Source organism: Mixophyes fleayi, chromosome 1, assembly GCF_038048845.1.
Source record: "Mixophyes fleayi isolate aMixFle1 chromosome 1, aMixFle1.hap1, whole genome shotgun sequence".
In the NCBI taxonomy this organism is placed as follows: domain Eukaryota; kingdom Metazoa; phylum Chordata; class Amphibia; order Anura; family Limnodynastidae; genus Mixophyes; species Mixophyes fleayi.
The window spans coordinates 360,326,171-360,349,343 of record NC_134402.1 but is presented as its reverse complement, the minus strand read 5'-3'; the positions used below and the strand labels follow the sequence as shown (position 1 = coordinate 360,349,343).

Sequence of the window (23,173 nt, the reverse complement as noted above, 5' to 3'; positions counted from 1 at the left end):
TCAAAAGAACTTCTCAGATTAGACTTACCGATTCTCTGTTTGTTCTTTATGATTCTAATAAAAGAGGCTGGCCAGCCTCAAAACAGTCCATTGCAAGATGGATTACGGCAACCATTAAGCAAGCTTACATAAAGGCTAATCGTCCTGTGCCAGAGAGACTTACGGCCCATTCCACCAGATCGGTAGGGGCGTCATGGGCAGCAAGAAATGGGGCTTCTGCTGACCTGCTTTGCATGGCCGCCACCTGGTCTTCTGTCCATACATTTACCAAATTCTATCAGTTTAATGTATTCGCCTCCACAGATGCAAACTTCTCTCATAGTGCTCTACGAGCGGGGCTTTCAGAGCGGTCCCACCTTAGGGGGCTGCTTTAGAACGTCCCCATGGTAAGCAGTGTCCCCCAGACTGGATGAAAGAGAAAAGAGGATTTATATAATCACGTTAAATCCGTTTCTCTGATTCCGACTGGGGGACACTGCGATCCCTCCCTTCTGCCTTTCCTCTGTATGCTCTTGTTTGATTGACCTATCTCCTTGGGGCTTTTTAAATTAACCGAGGAGGAAGAGGCGGGGGGATTGTAGAGGAGAGGGGTCTGTCAGCAGTGCTAAAGTTTAACTAGCTAGGTGCCAACTCCCCGTGCTCCCCTCCGCATCCCATGGTAAGCAGTGTCCCCCAGACGGAATCAGAGAAACGGATTTAACGTGAGGTATATAAATCCTCTTTTTGTAACTGTGGCTGACGATCACATGCAATCCTTTGTCGTGAATATCAACCAACCGCATTACATGAAAAGGAAACAAAATTGCAACATATATATATAGTATGTCGTAATAAGTAGACTAACATATAATGAATAAATAGTGGATAATATAGATCTTGATTGCCATATCACGGGCTATTAAAGGTTATGCCCATAACAAAAAATGTGTAATAAGTGGAAATGATGTTGAAAGTTATCTTCTCTCATTGTGGTCCGAAAGGAACAGTAACGTCATCGGGGTATTAACACCACCTTGTCCTCCCTGTTTGCTGATTTAAGTCCTTTTATTTGGTAATCATGACAGATCAGACAACCAAGAGGCTCTATTGCCATTGCAAACAACGCCAGGGAGAATGGACAACCCTGTCTAGTGCCCTACTCCAATTGGAATTGCTGGGAGAGATAACCATTAACACACATGCGTGCTACAGGGTGAGAACACAGGAGCTTAACCCAATTTATAAATTCCGGACCCAAACCGAGATAGCACTCCCCACAGGTGCGGCCACTCCACAGAGCCTTGGTCGCTCCAAGGACACCACAACTTCCGACTCTGACAGAGGCGACGGCACCTGCAGCAGAGTGAACAGTCTCCTAAGATTAATGGATGTGGACTTCCCTGGCATAAATCCTGTTTGGTCAGGATGTACCAGTTCCAGCACCACCCTGCTCAGCTTCAGAGCCAATAGTTTAGCCAAAATGTCTACATCAGTTGTCAATAATGAGGGCGATAAGATTCGGGATATAATGGGTCTTTCCCTGATTTATGCAGCACCACCACTATTGCTTCTGCCACAGAAGGGGACAGGGAGCCTGCCTCTCAGAGCTCGCTGAATGTGTCTAACAACCTGGACACATAGAAAGGTTGATGTTTTTAATAACGTTCTATAGGTATGCCATTTACTCCAGGGGTCTTACCATTGGGGAATGACATGATAGCCCTGTCAATTTCCTCTAGGGTGAAGGATGAATCTAGATACTCCTTACCATCCAGGAAGAGCATAGGGAGAGAAACAGTATCCAGATATGCCTGCAATGCAGCCGAATCATATTGATTCTGGGACTTGTATGTATTGGCATAGTAATTGTAAAAGACCTTAAGAATATCTGGCATAAGAAATCGCTTAACCCTATTAGATGTCCATAAATTTATTTTTGTTTAATAATGTAAAATGACACGGGGAAAAAAGGGATTGATCAAGCTTCCTGAAATTTATTTAATACCTTTTACAAAAGCCTTTGTTGGTACTGACAGCTTCAAGACATCTCTTGTATGGAGAAACTAGTCGCATGCATTGCTCAGGTGTGATTTTGCCCCATTCTTCAACGCAAATAGTCTTCAAACCTTGAAGGTTCGGTGGGCTCTTTCTATGAACTCTGATCTTTAGTTCTTTCCATATATTTTTATTGGATTCAAGTCAGGTGATTGGCTGGGCCATTCTAGCAAATTTATTTTCTTTCTCTGAAACCAGTTGAGAATGTCTTTGGCTGTGTGTTTAGGATCATTGTCTTGCTGAAATGTCCACCCTTGTTTCATCTTCAGCATCCTGGTGTATGGCATCAGATTATTATCAAGAATGTCTTGCTACATTTTTCCATTCAACCTTCCTTCAAATATATGCAATATGCCAGTACCATGTGCAAAAAACAGCCCCACACCATAATTTTCCCACCTCCAAAGTTCACTGTTGGTATCGTGTTTTTGGGGTGATGTACAGCGCCATTTCTCCTCCAAACATGGTGTGTATTATGGCATCCAAAGAGGTCAATTTTACTCTCATCTGACCACACTATTCTCCCAGTATTTCACAGGCTTGTCCAAATGTTGTGCAGCAAACTTTAAACGAGTTTCAACATGTTTTTTCTTCAGCAAAGGAGGTGGTGAGCGTGCATACAGGCCATGGCGGTTGAGTGCATTACTTATTGTTTTCTTTGAAACAATTGTACCTGCTAATTACAGGTGTTTCTGAAGCTCTCCACAAGTGGTTCTTGGACAACTCTTCTGATAAATCTTGCAATGTGCACCTAGTCATGGCCGGTTTATGGTGAAATGATGTTCTTTCCACTTCCAGATTATGGTTCCAACAGTGCTCACTGAAACATTCAGCAGTTTAGAGATCCTTCTGTAACCAATGCCATCAGTATGTTTTGCAACAATAAGGTAGCAAAGGTCTTGAGAGAGCTCTTTGCTTTTACCCATCATCATCATCATTTATTTATATAGCGCCACTAATTCCACAGCGCTGTACAGAGAACTCATTCACATCAGTCCCTGCCCTGCCATCATGAGATGTTTCTTGTGTGACACCTTTGTAATGACACCTTTTTTTATAGACCATCAGTTATGACTGAACCAGCTGGCAGGATTGCTTTATAATTACTGATAGATTTCAGCTGGTGTCTTGGCTTTCCATAACCATAAACAAAAGGGAAAAGAATGTGTAAACGGGGCACTCTGGAAACCAATTAATATAAAACATATTTCAAATTTTATTGGTATGCATTATAATAATGTTTATCTGTGTCATTTCTGGACAAAAGTAGCGAAATATGGAAATGAAAATGTAAACCAAAGAATGAAACTGATAAAACTAGCAGAAGACCACTGCTAGATTGCGCCTCCTTGTCTTGGCTTTCCATGCCTTTTTGCACCTTCCTTTCTTCATGTGTTCAATTATTTTTCCCTGTGTCATTTCACATTATTGCACAAAACTTAAATTATGAACATCTATGATTTGATTTCTTCGCATGTGTGGATTGCAAGGGTTGTTGCTGACATTTGGTGTAAATTTCATTACAATAGCCAGATTAAATATATGTTTAGTGAGAAAAATGTTGATGTGTTCAATACTTATTTCACCCGCTGCATGTATGTGTCTGTATTTGTAAATACGTGTGTGTGTATATTTGTGTGTGTATATTTGTGTGTGTATATTTTTGTGTGTGTATGTGTATGTGTGTATGTATATATATATATATATATATATATATATATATATATATATATCTCTATATCTTTATTATGCCGTTCTAAATATATTATATAGTGTCGCTGTAGCCACCCACTTATACACTAGTAGTTGGGGGTGAAAAATTTGTAGTAGACATTTGTGGATACAGATTGTTCTGCTGTGTGTCTCTCATATCTGTTACTCTTTACTTTAATCATATGAGAGAGAGAGAGACAGGTTCTAAGTCCTGAATTTCCAAATGAACAGTCAGAACTAGACAGCTTGGGCAGTGACTGTCAGACTGAGGACCTGCGTACGCTCGTCTGGAGGAGCATAAGATGGTGGAACCGGTACGGGCCAGGAAACTGGCAAGGACCATTGCGGAATAGAGGAGAGACAACCCACGCTTGGGAATGGTAGGTGCTGCCACCTCTATTCTTTCCCAGGGTACGCTGTCCTCTGATGCCTCCACTCTGGACAGGCATCTCTGTTATTACCCGACTTTAGCCGGGTTCTCCCAAAAATCCTTCTTGGAGGCTGAATTTGGAGAGATCAGTCCAAGGATTGACTAGAGTATCTGCTTCTCTGGAAAAGGTGTTGCAGACAGCTTCAGCCTCTAGGCTGCGCAAGTGCCTGGGCCAACCAGTGTCTCAATATATGGAGGTCTCAGATACTGAGCTGTCCTTACAGGAGGAAGGTGTTATACTCGATGATTCTGATTGTGAAGATTCGTGGAGGTGGAAGGAGGATTACTCTGGCAGACAGGGTATTGAGGATGTGAACTTGGCGGTGAGGCAGATACTCAGTATCACTGATTCTGACCAAGAGGTGGTCCAGACATCCATGTTCAAGAGATCTAAGAAAAGAACTTTATTTTTCCCCCCAGCTCCTTAATTGTTGGAATTTTGGGGAGAGACCAGAAATAAACCAGATGGCAAATTCCTCATTCCCAAGTGGTACTAGTTTATTTAACCTTTTCTTGAGGTGGAAATTGGATCCTGGGAGAATCATCCCGTTGTGGATGCTCCCATCGCACACCGACTAAGATTTTTGTTCTCCAGGCGCCCAGTGCTGCTTCTTTAAAAGGCTCCACTGAGAAATGGTGTGAGGGAATTCTTAAATCCATCTATTTATCATCTGGAGCCTCGCTGTGCCCAATTATGGCAGCAGCCTAGGTCATTAAAGCAATGGAAATATGGGTTTCCGCTCTAAGTAAAGTTATTCAGGCGGGACTTCATAGAGATGATTTGTTCCCTTTAGCAGATCATATAATGAAGGCTGCCTTATTTTTGAGAGAAGTGGTTATAGATGCTGATCAGGGATTGTCACGTACATCTTTCTTGGCTATTACGTTGAGACGTACGCTTTCGCTGAGATATTGGCAGGTGGACCCGGAATCCAGCAGAGCTCTGGAAACTGCCTCTCTCTTTTTGGACAACCATTAGAGAAGTTTATCTCTCGGCTACAGGGGGGGGGAAAGAGTTCTTTCCTTCCAGCGGCCGCTTCCATACCTGAAAGGAGATGGATTTGGTTCTTCTGACAGGTGGGACTAGCCGAGCGGGTTGCTGCACGATGTCAGCCTTCCGTCCGTCAGGGTGGCGGTAGCCAAAGAGGTTGGCAGGCTTGGTCGGAACGCCGTCCCACGAAGAAGCCTGCCGAGAAGCCTTTGGCATGACCCACTACCCCCTTTCCCTCAGGTGTCTACAGTGGTGGGAACTCGCTTGCTGAACTTTTGTCATCAGTGGCTTTGCTCAACCAGAGGCATCTGGGTGAAGGGGGTGGTCTCAAGAGGGTACATTTTGGATCTGGTAGGTTCAGGTCAGCTCCTCTGCCCAGAGAATAGGTCTGAAGGTTGACCCTCCTTGGAGCTGTCATGGATCTGGTGGCTTCGGGGGTAGTTATCCCAGTTCTAGAAAAGGAAAGAGGTCTGGGATATTTCTCCGTACACAGTCTCGACCGGAACACATCAGTACGGATACAGACGGACAACAACATGGCTGTGGCCTATGTAAACCACCAAGGAGGTACCAGAAGCTCCCGGACTATAAAAGAAGTCTCCATGCATCATGAAGTGGGCGGAATGGTGGGTTTAGGTCATTCCGACAGACTTTCTCCCAGGAGTAGACAATTGGGAAGCGGATTATCTGAGTCGTCATGCAACCCACCTAAGGGAAAAGTCGTTTCACCCGGATATGTTTTCCCCTTGTCAACAGGTGGGGCCAGCCAGAAATAGACTTGATGGCTTCCAGATGGAACAACAAAGTGTCCCAATATGGTGCGAGGACGCGGGATCCATGAACTTTTCTTTCCGATGCCATGACCGTTTCTTGGATCTTCCAATTGGTGTACATCTTTCCCCCAATCCCAATGTTATCGCAAGTGTTGAAAAAGGCTACGGCACGACAAAGTTCTAACGATTATTTTGGCTCCGAATTGGCCAGGAAGATCTTGGTACGCGGACCTTCCCGCAATGTTTGTGGATCTTCCTTGGCGGCTGCCACTCAGGGCGGATCTTCTAAGTCAAGATCCATTCTTTCACCAAATCCTCGATCAATTGGCTTTAACAGCATGTATGTTATTCAGACTATGCTTCAGGCAAGGAAAACATTGTCTTTTAGGAATTATCATCGTGGAAGTTGTACATTGGTTAGTGTGAGATACATAAATTGTCAACAAGTTCTTTTCATATGGAAAGGTTGTTGGCTTTCCTGCAAGATGGCTTGCATAAGGGTTTGCAGCTCACTACCCTTAAAGAACAGGTTTCAGCCTTATCTATATATTTTCAGAAACGTTTGGCTCTTTTGCTGGATGTCCAAATTTTTTGCAAGGTGTCCAACCCCTGTTTCTCTTTCCGGTAGGTCTGTGGGATCTCTATTTAGTTCTTTTTGCTTTGCAGAAATATCCATTTGATCCTTTAGAGTCTGTATCTTTGAAACTTCTCACCCGAAAGGTAGCCTTTTTGTTGGCTATTTCGACGGCTCGAAGGGTCTCGAAATTGGCGGATCTTTCTTGTCGCTCTCCCTTCCTGGTTATATGAAGATAGGGCGGTTTTATGTACCTTGACGTCATTTCAGCCTGAAGTAGTAACTAAATTTCACATTACCAGGATTTTGTCATTCCTGCCTTCACTTGCCTTCACTTGTGACTGGTCTTCAGGCCAGCAGAGTTCTAGCCCTCCTTTAGATGTAGTCAGGGTCTCGTGGGCTTATGTAGAACATAAAGCTTCTGTATGTAAGTCGGACTCACTTCTGGCGCTCTTTGATGTTCGGAAGCGCGGCTAGCCGGACACGAAACAGACGATTGCTAGATGGATTACAGAAACTATCCATCAGGCTTATATTTCGAGTGGATCTCCCATTCCAGACGGTCTCATGGCTCATTCTACCAGATCGATTAGCACATCTTGGGTGGCGAGACATGGGACTTCGGTTGAACAGTTGTGCAGGTCTGCTACCTGGGCTTCCGTCCATACTTTCACCAAATTCTACAGGTTCAATGTCTTTGCGTTTGAAGACGCTAGTTTCGGGTGTAAGGTTTTACGTGCCACTCATCACGCGCATCCCACCCATAGGGGCAGCTTTGGGACGTCCCCAGTGTACCCAAACTGGTAGTACAAGTGAAAATGGTATTTTGTACTTACCGTAAAATCTCTTTCACTAAACCCAGTTAGGTGACACTGCGCTCCCACCCTTTGTTCTTACAGTTCTAAAGTTTGTTCTGCTGGTTGTGTTTCACCCTCTCTTGCGGCTTTGTTAGTAAATAAACTGAAGATAGTGACCGAAAGGGGCATAGTGGGGAGGTGAGCAGGCTAGACAGATCTCTAATGTCTCCACACAGCACCCTCTATATCCCAAGGTGAGCAGTGTTCCCCAACTGGGCTTAGTGAAAGAGCTTTTACAGTAAGTACAAAATTCCCATTTTTGCCCTTTTCAGTAGGAACTTAATTATTTTTAATAGTACAATGAGCATTTGTAGCAAGGTATAATGTTCGTTTTTTCATTATGTGACTAGAATATGTCTCTTACCTTGCTATAGGATGTTGGAAGAGAAGGAAGAGCCTGGCTTTCTGACAGGACTGAAGATTCCAGCTCCGTGGGCTGCAGGGAAGACTGTAGAAACAGCTCATCCTGTTAGAGACAACTACAAGTTTAAAGAGAGTGTTCACATACCTGGAGCCCGTTGTCTGTATTTACGCTTTGACACCAGGTGTTCCTCACAATACGATTATGATAAGGTTAGTTCAAAGAAATATTGAATAAATCCCTCATACTCAAAGAATCTCATATTTGTAGGTGATATACAAAGTTTTTTACTAGGACTTTCCTGTTAAATGATCTATCCTGCCTAGTCTACCCAATTGGTCTTGCCTACCCTATCCTATTGCACATCACCTGTCTTGCCTTACCTACACTATCCCTCTTTATTGGTTATTGGGGAGCATAGGTACAAATTAGTGTTTGTCCACTTGCAGGAATTTGGACACAGGTTATTTATTGTTGAATATTTTATATTCTGCTTTTTCTTTCTCAATTAAATATGCAAATTATCTTGCCTATCCAATTGCCTATTGAACTTCCATATCTCCTCCCACTACCTATCTTATTCTACCTCACTTTTGTATCTTTCTTCACTGGCTACTGAGGGACATATATTTGCTTTTATACTGTCTTATATTATGTCAGTACGTTTTTTACTTTTTTGTTCCCCTAATTTTATATATATATTTTTTATTTTTTTCATGTGAAGCTGGTGATCTACGCTGGTCCCAATACAAACAGTCGGAAAGTAGCAGAGTATGGTGGAAATACACTCGGATATGGAAGTAGAAGTGTGTTGGGCACTGGTTGGCCAAAAGATTTGGTGAAGGTACTTGTTTTGATATTTTTAAACATAAATATTTTTTCATAAGGGAATGCTTATCTTAGTAGCAGAAATACTCTAGGACCTTACCTCTTTAAATATGAATTTTACCAAATCCACACCGAAAAATAGTATTTTTGGGGGTGTGCCCTCCCTTATACACCTATCCCTCACTGACCCTTACATATAGTCAGGATTTCGATCTCTCCCATACGGTGTTGCTAAAGTCTCTGTAGCTGTAGAGATCTGATACAGTTGCTCTGAATAAGAGTGCGTGTGTGTGTGTGTGTGTGTGTGTCTTTGTATGTAAGTATGTGTGTATGTGTGTGTGTGTATATATATATATATACACACACACACACACATATACACAAATTTCCTTCCATCTCACAGGGGTAAGCATAATTTTGTTTTTCAGAGTTGTCCACAGTCAGAATCAGGATATCGTCCATTCCTCGGTAGAGGATGGCTAGTTGCATCTCCATTTTCTGACAAAAACATTGTTGACTCTAAAAGTTCCACATCCCTCTCAGGATGGGTAGTCTTAGCTTAAGCATCAAACACACTCTAACCCTTGCAGAGCTTGAGTCTGGGGCCCTGGGCAGGGTGTCTGACCTTTAGCAGTAAGCCAAATAAACTATTATTACACTGGCAAGATTCTCATCTCCTTTTTCTCTCCGGGCAGAGAGTTAGATGGGAAGGTACCCCTGGGGTTGACAATTCATTTGTTCTGCTATTCCTACGTAGGGCAGGCGCCCATGGAAGGTGTCTGACAGAAGGGATAATCACGCCTCAACACAGCCTAAGTGTCGGCTGACAGTGTGTTTACACCCAACAGGGTTCTAGCTGGGTTTTCAAAAAAGGTCTATTCAGCCATGGTCAGAGTAGTTACCCAGAGGTATTCTAGAGGACGTTCCAATAACGGAGATTGTCAAATTTTGCAGAATTCTAGTGTAGTCGCCAGGGGCTATGGAAGGTAAGAGTACATCTCTTCCTGTCAGCTCCACTAGGCCACGTCTAGGGCTGTCTTAAACCCTTCCTCCCCCTTTCTTCTGGGGGTGAGGCACCCCATTGCGTACTCACTTCTTTGCTCCCATAGGAGCATATAGTACCTACACAGGTGCAGTTAAATGAGGAACCTATATACCAGGTGGTATTCCCGAGGGTTGGCGCATTTTATTCCTACCTCTTCCTGGCCCACAGACGGATTCTTTCATTCCATTTAAGCAGGCAGTCCCTCAACAGGCAGGCTTGCATGCTCTTGTTTCGGATGTAGTCACTACGCACAGTCATTGCAGGTAGTGAACAGAGGGAGCTCCTGCATTATGGAGGTCTTCTTAAATGTACCAGTCGGGAAGGGGGCACCGGTGTCTCTTTCCCTTTGGCGGTACAGAAATCTCAATTCTGGCTCGGGGTCCTGCTTTATATTTTGCACATTGCACTTCGTGGGGCTCCAAGGTTATGGCGCTCATGGCAGGTCACGATCGTACCCTGTCGGGATGACCACTTTCCAAGTGCTCCGTCAGCTCTCTTACAGATAGATCTCCATCCGGTTCCTGAAAGCACACATCTGAATGCAGAAACTTCATAGGTTCCCACTCAATCTGCCACAGGAGATACGTTTAAGACCTCAGCTTCTATACTGGGTCCCACAGGGTATTCCTACCAGAGGAAAGGGCCCTCCCATCTCAGCGCAGGAAAAAGATGCGCATGGGGCATAGAGAAGTTTTCCCTTAGTTGCATGAGGCTTCTGGTATACAGGGTACCAACGTTCCGGGTAGAACGTTGGTACCCTGTCTCCAGAGCGATATTCTCCTGATAGGATCTGGTTCCCAGGTTATTGGACTCACAGATCATCACTCTCCCACAGTGGTTAGCCAAAAAGTCAGGAGGGAGGTCTGTTGTTCACCATGTCCTGGAACCCTGGTCCTGACGGGCTCTAGTCTGTTAGATGGATTAATAGGATACTTATGGTTCCAGGGTCTTTTTAGGTCCTCCCAAGAAAACTTTTTTCAATCTGGTACTCAGGGTTCACAGGATGTGGCGTCACGCCCAGCAGGTCCTGACCAGGAATAGTCTAAACAATCAGTCAGATAATATACGGCTGTTGCATTTCTGTAGCATCACGGGGGAACACGCGGCCCGAGAGCAGGGTGAGAGTTGACCATGTTATGGCCTAAGCAGCGTTTCTTTCCCATACCTCTGTCCATTTTTCCGGTATTAATAAGTGGGAGGCCGAGAGTCTCGGCAGGCGTAATTTACCATGGGGAATGGTCTCTCTACGGACACGTCCTTTGCCCTGGAGTATTGGGGGCACTTTGGACTTTGTCCCCAGGGCGGCCATACTTATTTCTCACGTCACACTTTACTGTTCGTATTCTAGAGACCATTAAGTGTAATTCTCCAATGCCAGGATGTTCCCTGGAGCTTCGGTCTGGTGTACCTGTCGCTTCCACTTCCCAGGTTCTCACAGTTGCTAAAGAGTTTCTTATGGAGTGCGGCTTCCAGCTCCTGGGGTCCCTCATTTACCTTGCAGGGTTTGGTTCTCAGACATTGGCAGCTGGTGGCAACACCTCCCTTCCGCCTACCTTTGTAGCCAATTCTAAACGGTCGTGGGGTTTTTTTCTGCCACTCTTTATATCATCTAGCTTGGCGCAGTGGGCCAGAGCTTCTTCGCAGGGAGCTGCTTGGTACCTTGAATAGAGCCTGTAAGGCATTTTTCTCATCTATTCTCCTGGGTCTGGAAAGAGTACAGCATTTGATGTGAATCCTAGAGTTTTCACACTTCCCAGTGCTGGCCCTCTAAGTCGCTTTCTTTCGCAAGCTTGCTCTAATAGGGGCCTCCGCCTAGGTTCCCGCACGGTGCAGGTCCCGATGCTCTACATCAATTTCGGCACCGGTTTGCAGGACCACAGTATCTTCAGTCCTTTCTTCGAGGAGTCTCTTCCCTTTCAAGCCCCCCTTTGGTTGGTGAGGTGAAGCTGTGAAATCTAGTTTGGGTGATCAGAGTGCTTCATTTGGTCACTTTTCTCTTGCTGACTCTGGGAAAATGTTTATCCCGTGTTAGGGGTGTTTCCTTACATATCGCCCCTGTCGCAGGGGTTTGGTGGCGATAGTGTGGATTGCACTCCCACATTTTACTTTTCCAGTAGAATAGAGAGGGGTGTCTCTCCAGCCACTATTGGTTCAGAGGATGGTATCTCCATTTCACTTGACTCGGGAGCTTGTGGACAAGCATTTTTCCTCCTTTTCGTGTGACACGGTTCTTCGGCTGGATGCCGTTCGTGCTATTCAGTGCCAGATTGACCGCAGGGTCTCTATCCCTGTAACATATGTCCTCTTCGTCCTTTCGGGCACTTAATAAAGGGGCTTGTCAGTTTCCAGACAGTCTCATGCCCGCTACATCCCTTCCTCCATTCTGTTATGTTCGCGCCCATTATCCTGTTCTGGTGACTTTAGAGCTCAGTCTCCAGCACGGTTGGCACTTGGGTGGCATGTCGGGGTGCTTCAGTAAATCTGTTGTGCAGGATGGCAACGCCTACGTCTTCTGCAGTGTTTTTCTTGGTTGCATGCTTATGCATCTGCTAATGCGAGCTTTGGGCGCAGGATGTTGCGTGCAACTGTTCTAGAGGCAGATTTGGTATGTCCCAATGTCTCGCAGTGTTCCCCAATGGTAGGAAAGAGAAAAGAAGATTTTTACTCACCGTGAAATCTATTTCTCTTAGTCCATTGGGGGACACTGCGCACCCTCAGTTGCTCTGAAAGTAGTACTGTTTTTGGTGCTATTTTCTGTATTGCTTCTCCTCTCTTTCTGGCTTGGTTATACAAAACTGAGGTCTGAGCTGGAGAGGAGGAGAGGCATAGTAGGGGAGGAGTGTGAGGAACAAACAAGTTGATAAGTGGCTATACTCCTAGTCCCACCTACTATACCCCAATGTTCCGCAGTGTGTGTGTATATACGTATGTAAATGTGTGTGTATGTGTGTGTATGTATATATATATATATATATATATATATGTGTGTGTGTGTGTATATATATATATATATATATATGTATGTATGTGTGTATATGTATATATATATGTGTGTATGTGTGTATATGTATATATATATATGCGTGTATGTGTGTATATGTATATATATATATGTGTGTATATATATATATATATATATATATATTAATATAATATAATATAATATAATGTGTGTATGTATGTGTGTGTATATATATATATATATATATATATATATATATATATATATATATATATATATATATATATATATATATATATATATACATACACTCACACTCTAAGTATTTTGCAAATGTGTTATGGAGAAATCCTGAAGCAAAAGTATTGCTGGCACCTAACTTTTGAGTCTTGTTGTACTTTGATAATATTTACATATCTGAATAAAAGTGTAAGGGGTATTTTTGTGTAGATAGGGGTATTATGGGGCAGAGACATATATGGTGTTGGTGTATCTGTACTGGAGTTCTATTAGCATCCTTATTGAAGGTGTAACAATATCTGCTGCATAAATATTAGTCATGTTTAAATATGTACCCAATCCTAATATAAAAGTAAAATAAACCACGTGTTGTGACGTTCTTGCTTTAAAATAGCCCCCAGGTAGCATAAAATCATTAATTTATCAGTGACTATTTACTAGAATTTAAGTAACTTATCCATTAAGAATTTTTTTAAAAATATAGATGTCTAAAAGTGTCCATTAAATCTAACCCATTGTTTCTCACTAAAATGCTTTGTGTGTTACAAATTCTAAAAAAATGTTTCAGTACTGCTCTTGATTGCCTGTCACAAAATACTTCTTACCATGTGCCACTGTGTGAGCAGCTTGTCGTAAGTGTACATCTAGTGGGAAAATTGTCTGTTCTCACACTTCTCAGTATGAAATTCAAAACAAAATTCTGTAGCATCAGAGCTGCTGCTTTTCACAGGTCTGAAGTTTTTACACAAAAGGCTCAATTCATGTTTTGTTGAAAATCGGCTTCTCACAGTAAATTGTTTGGTATATGTTATCAGGTAGAGGGCGATACCGTCACATTCTCTTTTGAGATGAGAAGTGGTCGTGAGCACAACACTCCTGATAAAGCAATGTGGGGCTTCTCTTGCACAGTCAGAGCTCAGGTGAGTTTTCGTTACACTTTTTTTTAACATGTCAAATGTCTCCTTTGTGTTCACATATGGAAATACAGATGTATGTGTTTGTAAATCAACATTGAATGACCTTACAGCTGGAGTGTTATAGGTTTTTTCTTTTTAATAAAATTCTTTTAGTGTAGTTGGTAATTTTATCAAGTCTGAATCTTTTAATATGTCTAAAATGAGTTATCTAATTATAGCCATATTTTTTAGTTTTCAAATTGTAGTTAACTTTCAGGTTTGAAAGACTAATAAACAATTGTGATTGCATATTTTGTAATCTAATTGGGTTGTTCATTAAAAAAAAAATTCAGTTGCACCTCATACATAAGAATTTTGATCCCCAAAAAAGCATGCATTAACTTGCAGTGCATAAACAATGTAGGCCAATAGTAGAATTGTTGAGCTTTCATTACAGTTACAATACATAGTTCAGTCTGAATGCTTTGCATGAAAATTTACCTAAGCCAGGTTTTGATTGTTTAGCTTTGACACCTGTATTCTATAATTTTTAATGTTCTGTCACATGCAGGCTGATTGGATTAAATAGCTAGATTGATTTGGGTATGGCCACCATAATAGACATAGTTGTAGCTCTCTATTGTGTAGCATTCATATATAGGGGTCTAAAGATGTTGTACACTGTGAAATAGGGAAAATGGATTTTGTGAAGCTGGTCCAGTGTAGATCATTTTACATCAGCATTCGTAATCTGGGTATTCTATGCCTGTATATGTGTGTATGTCTGTCTTTATATAGAGATAATAAATATATATATGTATATATATATATGTATGTATATATATATGTATATATATATATATATATATATATATATATATATATATATATATATATATATATATATATATATGAGATTGATATAATGTGTGTGTGTGTATAGATATAGATATATAATATGAAATAACTATTAATTATGATGGCCAACGTTTACACACACTCACTAGACCTGCAAATATCAGTAGAATCCTTTAGTGTTTGGCAACCATCTATATTATATTCATGTTCAGAGGTAGGCTCCAGTTTTGTAAAAATGGTGCAGCATTTACCAGATAGACCCACTGTTGCCTCAACAGGGTCTTGGGTCTCCAACATTGCTGTGTGACTGGATCACATAACATACCATTCACTTTTTAACTTTGCAAATTGGCTGGACCAGTATGCAATATGTAGAGTTAACCTCATGTATCTGATTCCCATTGTCATATAGATTGTATGCTTGCGAGCAGGGCCTACTTACTACTTTGTCTGTTTTACTCAGTATTGTTTATTACTGTGTTTGTCTCAAACTGTAAAGCGCTACAGAAATTGCAGGCTCTACATAAATAAATGATAAGTTGTATTATCACATTTTTTAGGGACATGTCTTTTAGATCTTCAAAACAACAACACTGTGATTTAACCCTAGAAAATACATTCTAAATTTAAAAAGTGAATTTATACTTGTCCTAAATATTTAAAGCCCCCTGAGACCACAGTTGAGGGTTATAAACCTGTGGTAATTTGGGTTTTTTCCATAGTAGTGGAATGCAAGACCAGTACCGTAACTAGACATTTTAGTGCCCTGGGCGAGACAGGGCACCGGCGCCCCCCATCTAAATGGGATTGACATTTGTCGAGTGGGTGTGGCCAACCTAATGTGGGGGTGTGGCGATGGCACTGCTTGCACCTGCCTAGTTATGGCTCTGGCCTTACAAGAAGCATTACTGAATTCTGAACATGTAAAATTGACACCAGATACATTTATTCATCACCAATGACAATACTGACATATAGTAAACAGTAAATTTAAATAGATTTACAAAGAGTGCTTTGGAGAAACCCCAACCCTTTAGCAACTGCCACTCCCCCCTCTCCCCAACGGAGAAGTAAATCAATTTAAAACAAAAAAAAAAGGTTGTACACATCGCAAATGGTGCAAAACTGCAGAGGTCCAATCAAAAAAATCTCACTAAATTCAAACAATTAGAAAGTAAAAGTGTTATTTCTGCTGTGATTACAGACTATGTATGTACTGTACTATCTAATCACTAATATAAGCTTATAAATTGTGTCCCCTTAAAATCATTAAACCAAATTGAATTGTTCACATTAATAGGTTAAAAAATGCATGTAAAACAAAAATACATATTTACAATAGCAGTGCCACCTACTGAATACATTCCACTAACAGGCTGCTCCTCCTAGCCGAAGCCCTCTGTGCAGCCAGCCATTTTCTTGGGGCTCTGCTAGTTCTGTAAGGACCAATCATTATTAGGTAACAAGTACCAACCTCAATAGTTGTCTATTGCAGTCACCGATACCGGTAAATTAGAAAGTTGTATCCGGGAGCAGGGGCAAACGCAGGATTTCAAAAGGGAGGGGGGTTCCAAATGTTTGTAAGGGGAAGCCTATTTAACAAGCATCATGGTGGTAATTGCACCGCTAGAATACCTGTTCTGTTATTACCATCACAGGATGGAGACAACAGATTAATATAGTTTGAAAACAATTTTTTCTTTGAATAAAACATTTTTAATGAAAGGTTTTAAAATAAATATATATATTTTTTATTAAATTTAATCTATTTCTTTAACCTATTTTTTCCACAGTATTGTAACTGAAAGCCCTAAACACTTAGTATAGTTTACAGCTATAAAACTCCTACATATCGCTGAACTTGTAAATAGTGTCTCAAATATAGTTTATAGCATACTAACAGCCACTCACCTATCAGCAGAAATGCTGTCGTCCCTGTTGTGGGGGTATAAGGGGTGCCACCTCTGCTGTGTTACGCTCGGGCTGCGTCACGTGATGGGCATGAAATCACGCATGCGCCTCTTTTTTTTTTCTTGCTTATCTTTCTGCGACCGCAGACAGCTTCAGCATACCGTGCAGATTCTGCTTTCAGGGTGGTTTGATTTGAATGTGAGGGGGTTCTGGACAACTGTAAAATACCCCTAAGTGCCACATGGCACACATATGTAATGAGATACACACAAACGGGAGGAAAATAAGGGGACACAATGTAGAAATATACATATAATCACAAGGGGGGGGCAGAGAAACACACATGGGGAGACACAGGCACACAAATGGAAAGGCAGACATGGACATAAACACACAAAGGAAAGAGCTATGCACACATAAACAGGTGGGGGCACACAAATACATAGGGAGAAAGAGGGATATACATGCAAATTTGGATAAAGAGATAACACAACCAGGGATAGAGGAAGCTGATACAGACAGATACACTGATACACAGTACACGCAAACATGGGGGGAGACAGGACTGGGCTGCTGAAAAGTTTGAATGAGGACAGGCACCTGCTACTCTGAGTAGTGGATCTGCTCTGTTTACTAGCAAACATGGATGAAAGTATAAAGGAAGGGGGCACCCCTTACCATTTCAAAATATCCCTTATAACCTAAGTGCTACCTTTCTTTACTCCCCCCTCCCCCCTCTCATTTAGTTTATCCCCATTTCCGTTCCTCTGTCTCTTCTTCTTACATAGCAATTACTTTCACTTACCTCTTGCTGTTTATTGTTGTGTGTGGCAGCCACGATCTCCTTTCTTCTGTTCCTGCAGGGCTGTCAGTAGGATCCCTGCTGCAGTAATAGGCTGCACGGACCCTACGGTCATGATGATTTCTGGCTCCGTCCACTTTTTTTAAATAATGATTTTAAAAAATGCAAAAAACCTCAGATTACAGGAGGTAGGGATACAAGCACAGGGGAAAGGGATTTCTTGGCAATTGAACACCACCCCCCCCCCCCCCTCTTTAGTGAGTGCCAGTGGGAGGTTATAATTCATTCCCTGCATCAGAAGCAGTCACCTAAAGCAGGAAGTTCGGCATTTGAAACGCAATTTTAGCGTTCCAAATGCCGAACAAGCTGCTTAAGGTGACTGCTTCTGATGCAGGGAATGAGCTGTTGCTTGTGGCACCGTGTGGAGCAATTGAGCATAGAGGCAGTTATCGGGCGGCTGCGCCCGCACCTCCCTAGTTACGGCTCTGTGCAAGACACCGGTCTCCCCTACCATAAACTTTGTCTACTGCCAAGTCCTTAATTGCAGCTTTCATATAGAGCATTTTTCATTATTTTACCTCTATAAATCTGGTTAGACAGTGTTTCATATGATCTGTATCATTGCATTGCACCCTTCAAAAAAGTAATGGGTTGTTATCAGAACGTATCCACCGTTGTGGGTATGTTATACATGCAGCTAGGTAATAGAAAAACAGGAGAAGTAGGGCAGAAGCACCCTTCTCACCGGAGACCTTAGCGTTCCTCTCCTAAGCTTTGGAGGAGAAGAGCCCCTGAAATGAAGACACAGCACCATCAAGTTTATGAATATAAGTTTTAAGGAATTATATTGCGGAGACACTGTACAAGCAAAGCAATTGTGTTATCAAAGATTTTTTTCAAGATATTGATTTGCCCAACAAGGAAGGTACTTTATTTATTTTTTTAATTTTTACTTTAATCTACTGGTTTGTGAATTTCTTAGTATTATAGGTTAACTGTAATATGCTAGCTGAAGTTCACTAAATACATTGGTTATAAAAGAAATTGACCTTTGCCAATTTTCAGTTTTTTATTTAGTCGGAAATTCTTACCACTGATCAACACAAAATACTGTTGAATAAAACTAATTACAGATAAAAATAGAGATTAGTTGATTAGGCATGTATTCACCCCTTTTGCTAAGATGCACCTAAATAAACTCTGTGTGACCTTAGAAGACAACAGATTGCACCAGTTTATTGAAGTCCACCTGTGAACAATATTTTTCACCAAGAGGGAGTTTCTCATCTAGATTGCTAAACGTTCTTTTGCAAAGGTTAAAAAAAAAGCCATTGGGGATGAAGGATAACCCTGCCACATTCACTGTCTCAAAAAAAAGGTTCTGAGACCTCACGTCTCAAATACTGTAGTTTGACCTATTCTAGAAAAAATACAGTGAAGCCAGTGCCACACACCATAACTGTTTTCATTACATGAAATCAAAAGTTTCCTCTATATTCAAAGGTATTACTACTCTGCCGTTACATTACTATGATCTGAAATGTGTGCCAATTGTTCTACCCATAATGCAAGTGCAAGTTCACCAGTAGCCCTTACCCCTGTACCTTCTGGTCCTAGCATTATAAGGTATAGGTCTGTGACTATAGAGTTGGAGTGACTTGACAGACTCACATTTATGGAGCCTTGAGCAGGGATTTTATTCAAACTACTTTCTGGTTCAAAAATTACCTATTGACCTATCTAGAACCTGGAATCCGCAATAGCCATCATCAGTGGCATGGAGCACAATAAGTTTCTTGGGTCCATGGACCATAAGTTATGCTGATGCTTATCTTACAATCCCGTTTTGGGAAGCACATCAGCGCCTCCTCAGATTCAGGACTTAAAGATTCAATTCAGATCTCTTACCTTTGGGCTCGCCATGGCCCCCAAAGTGTTCACCAAGGTCATGGCAATGTTGGCTGCTCTGTTAAGATCAAGGGGAGTCACTTTGTCCCTTATTTGTATGGCAAACTCTGTTTTTCTCCTTCAGAACTACCTCTGTATAACAGCTCAGGTTTAGGGAGTCCCGTGGATGGATCATAAATAAACAAATCAAACCTGAATCTAGCCCATCCCATTGTACTTTTGGGTGTTCTATTTGACACCAGGCTGCTAAGTATGTTCTTACCTGAGGAAAAGATTTAGTTTACCCAATCATTTGGGACTTTGTAAGTTATAAATTGGTGAACAGTTGGCGAGGGGTTATAGAGGGAAATGGCTTACATTGGAGAGCAGTCTTTCATTTTTGTGGCAAGGCTATAAATCTGGCTTAATCTGCATTGTCTTGTAACTGTGTGTTGTGTGTAATACTCTTTTTCGCTTTACAATTGTGGCTGGTTTTCACAGTATAAAATTTAGACAAAGACAAAGTAGTTTAGTCTGTTGTGGTAACTGATCCAACCAGATATTGATTGAGTATTGGCTTACTGCAATAGAGAAAAGCAGTCACAAAATGAAAGCCAGTCTGACTTTGCAGAATCAGAGCAAAAATTTATATACCTTTAGCAAGGCCTTGTCTGTTCATCATATATGTTGCAAAGTTCACCCCCCCTCGACGTCTAGTTGGAAAGTATGCATAAAGGAAGATCTCAGAACTGTTGAGAATTCCCTGTTCAACCTTTTCCTGTACTTTGTCATAGCTAACTTTTGTAGTAATAACCATTAATGACAACCCACCCCCAAATAATTGGCACTTATAGAGAGAGAGTAAGAAAAAATAACAAAATGCTTGCCCATGCTCAATACACATAACTAGGCAGTCCTTGCCTGTTGGGGAGGACATAGGTTTGTATATAAGTTGGGACCATTTCTGTATACATTCCCTCTTCATCTGGTGGTTGCTTAGTTTCATAATAGATACAAGGGTCTTGAACACCTTGCAAAGGCCTTCTCAAACAGGCCATCTCTGTTTCTGGTGGAATTTTCTTGCCTTTCCTTTTCACAATACTTGGAACAGATTGCACTAGCACTGTAAGTTGGAGTTATAGACCCACTATACCTAGTACTTAAGACACTGCTGCTATCAAAAAATCCTTACTCTTCTGTCCAATTCCTCCAAACCAACCCCCTATCCATCCAAACAAAGAACACCCCTCATCTTCCCTTGTTTTCCTTTCTATTTCCTCTAACTGTTGTACTCACTGTTCAAAGGGTTTGCAATCATCATAGCAAGTAATCTATGTGAAAACAAAGTATAAATCACTATGTGTCAGCATATACACAGGGAGGACATTTTATGCACTTTATAGCTATATTGGAGTAAACATACCTGCCAGCATCAAGGCATATCCTGTTGGTGAGACCATAGCCTGTGTAGTAATAAGTGTACTCAGGATGTCACAGTAAAAACTTTCCTTAGTCTCCATTTTTAAGGTATGCAGCACCAATGACGGATAGGATCTGACTCTCAAATAAATTAGAATTCAGTTAAACCAAGGTGTGCTACTTTGTATTTATTAAATTTGTGCAGAAGTGAATAAAATCATTTGAGAAAGTGCTACCAAGACCGACAAGATCACTGTGTATGTGAAAACAAAAGATAGTCCAGCACTCTAAAAATGGAGACTCAGGAAGGTTTTAACTGTTTGATTTAAAGTATGAAGCACTTATGAAAGGAGGGTAAGTAATTTTTTGCCATTCTATTTTCCAAAGTTCCATCTCTTACTTTTCTGACTTGTTCATTTATTAGAGTTATTGCTGAACTAGTAGCAATAACAGTTTCGGCTAAGCCACAATTCTGATGACTCTACCTTTATATATTTTCAACCCTGTAAGCCCTACGAATGATATTCCCAGTCAATTCCAGCTTCGTATAATATGGGTAATTCTGAATCACAATCCGCTAGAAAATAACATTTTGCCCTAGCACCATGCTTTCTAACCTCAGAGTGTGCTGTTACATATGTCAGTTTTTCAAGGTACAAAGAACAGAAGAGATAGCTGATAAATAGCCTGGGCAATTGGAAGCAGTTGAAGTAATCTGAAGGAGAGAGTTCTGTTGACCATTGTTGTGCAGTTCCATCATTAGACAGAGTAGTGGGATGAGCTTCGCCAGCTTCTGTCCCCAGGGAGACTATAAATCCCTTATAGGACTGAGATAAAGTGGTTTTATTATGACCGTAAACTCTCTGAGGTGAGCTTCAGAGAGTTATGTCTTCCCTTCGTTTTACACCTCATGACTGGTGGTGGAAGTTGGTAGAGCATGAGAGGCAGTAGAATGATAAACATGATATGTGAGTGAAAATGACCTATTCCATCCAAAATATCATTCTTCATGTTGTCAGCTGATGTCCCCAATGTACATATTTTTATTTTTGCAGGAATCCTCAGAGGATGTATCTGGAGGGTTGCCATTTCTGGTGGACCTGGCTTTAGGATTGTCTGTATTGGCGTGTTCCATGCTCCGGATACTGTACAGTGGCCCAGAGATCACCAAAGAAGAGTTGACTTGTCATGATCTTTTGAGGTCAAAGCTTTTGCAGAGGTAGATGTATTTGTTGTACTTTTGTTTTTCTATAACCGAGTGATTCACACAATATCTAATGGCCAATATAATTTGCAAGTGTTGCAAGTGTGTTTTTAAAGTTTGAAAATTTTTTAAGGACAACTAAATTCTCAAATTAAACCTTTCATACATTATTACAATTTACACTAATACACTGTAGAAGAAGTAAAGTTGGATTGAACAAAGTGGATCTGATACAAGGGCAAAAAACTACAACTGTGTAGTGCTGCATGGCAATTAGCTTTCTGCTGCATCACTGGCATATTAGTCCAAACAGTGTATTTCTGCAAGTCGCTCACTCTCACCAATTTAGATGCACCTCACTCCTAACATGGTAAGCTTTTTTAGAGCCCATGTAGGCTTCTCAATGTAGGTTTCCCTCGTGCAGTAAAAGGAAAACAATAGAACCAGTAACATTCCACAACAAGATACCTCAACATAACATATAAAATGCCAGGGAGTATGAACCTTTAGTTGCTAAAGAGGTGTTGACATACCATAGTAAACTCTGTTACAAAGCATAGCATGTCCATTATGCTTACTGCGATATCACTGTCTCTGCCCCTGTGCTTTTGATTAGGAATTTCCTCTACAAATAGTCAGCCCCATTTTCAGCTATGTGAGTGAGTACTTGTGTGACAGACAGTATATATTTCCTGTCCCACTTCTGGACCAGCAGAGTTGGTGGAAACCCAGCACTGCAGAACTTCTATGAAGTGTGATAAACAATAAATCATGTGGCTCTTATTCTACTGGTGCAAAAATCCATTCTCCAGCCTCCTCTTCCCAGCTGGGGGAAGTTCTTCAGCAAAGGGGCTTAAATAAGTATGTAGACAACGTTATTTACACCATTTAATGTCTAGAAATGGCTTTTCTCATACATCCTGTTTAGCTTAAAGATCTCAAACCAAAATATATGTGTAAGTGATGTATAAGTGTAATTGTACAGTCTTATATGCTATGTGTTTTTAATATAACAATACATTTTTTTTATTTTAAAGGTGTCAGTGGCAGGTAGAAGCCAACGGCGCATTATCTCCAGCACTGACTCCAAGTCCATCTCCGCTGCCTCTTACCATAGAAGAAGATAGAGAGTTTACATATCCTTCTGACATATTGTTGCCACCAGTAGGGAATTACTTTGAGCTGCCTAGAATCAGGCTGCCTCCTGGAATCATGATAAAACTGAGGGAAATATCTGGACGTGCCCGACCTCAATTCAGACCAAGCATAAAGTAAGATTTAATTTCAAGGCCAATTAATCATTTTTTTTTTTTTAAATTTTATTTATTATTGTTAGTAGAATATGTGAATGCCAAAAGAAAACTCCTACTGTTTTTGTTTTGTTTAAT

General features: G+C 41.2%; 1 protein-coding gene across 2 annotated transcripts in view; it reads left to right on the top strand.

Annotated features, from left to right (window-relative positions):
* HECTD4 (HECT domain E3 ubiquitin protein ligase 4) overlaps positions 1-23,173 on the top strand; it is a 236,234-nt gene that overhangs the window by 77,473 nt on the left and 135,588 nt on the right. For both annotated transcript variants that reach the window (XM_075178495.1, XM_075178494.1), the window contains exons 21-25: positions 7,747-7,945; positions 8,458-8,577; positions 13,624-13,728; positions 21,637-21,800; positions 22,823-23,056. In XM_075178495.1, the coding sequence (XP_075034596.1) occupies positions 7,747-7,945; positions 8,458-8,577; positions 13,624-13,728; positions 21,637-21,800; positions 22,823-23,056 (822 nt within the window). The remainder of the gene's footprint in view (positions 1-7,746; positions 7,946-8,457; positions 8,578-13,623; positions 13,729-21,636; positions 21,801-22,822; positions 23,057-23,173) is intronic.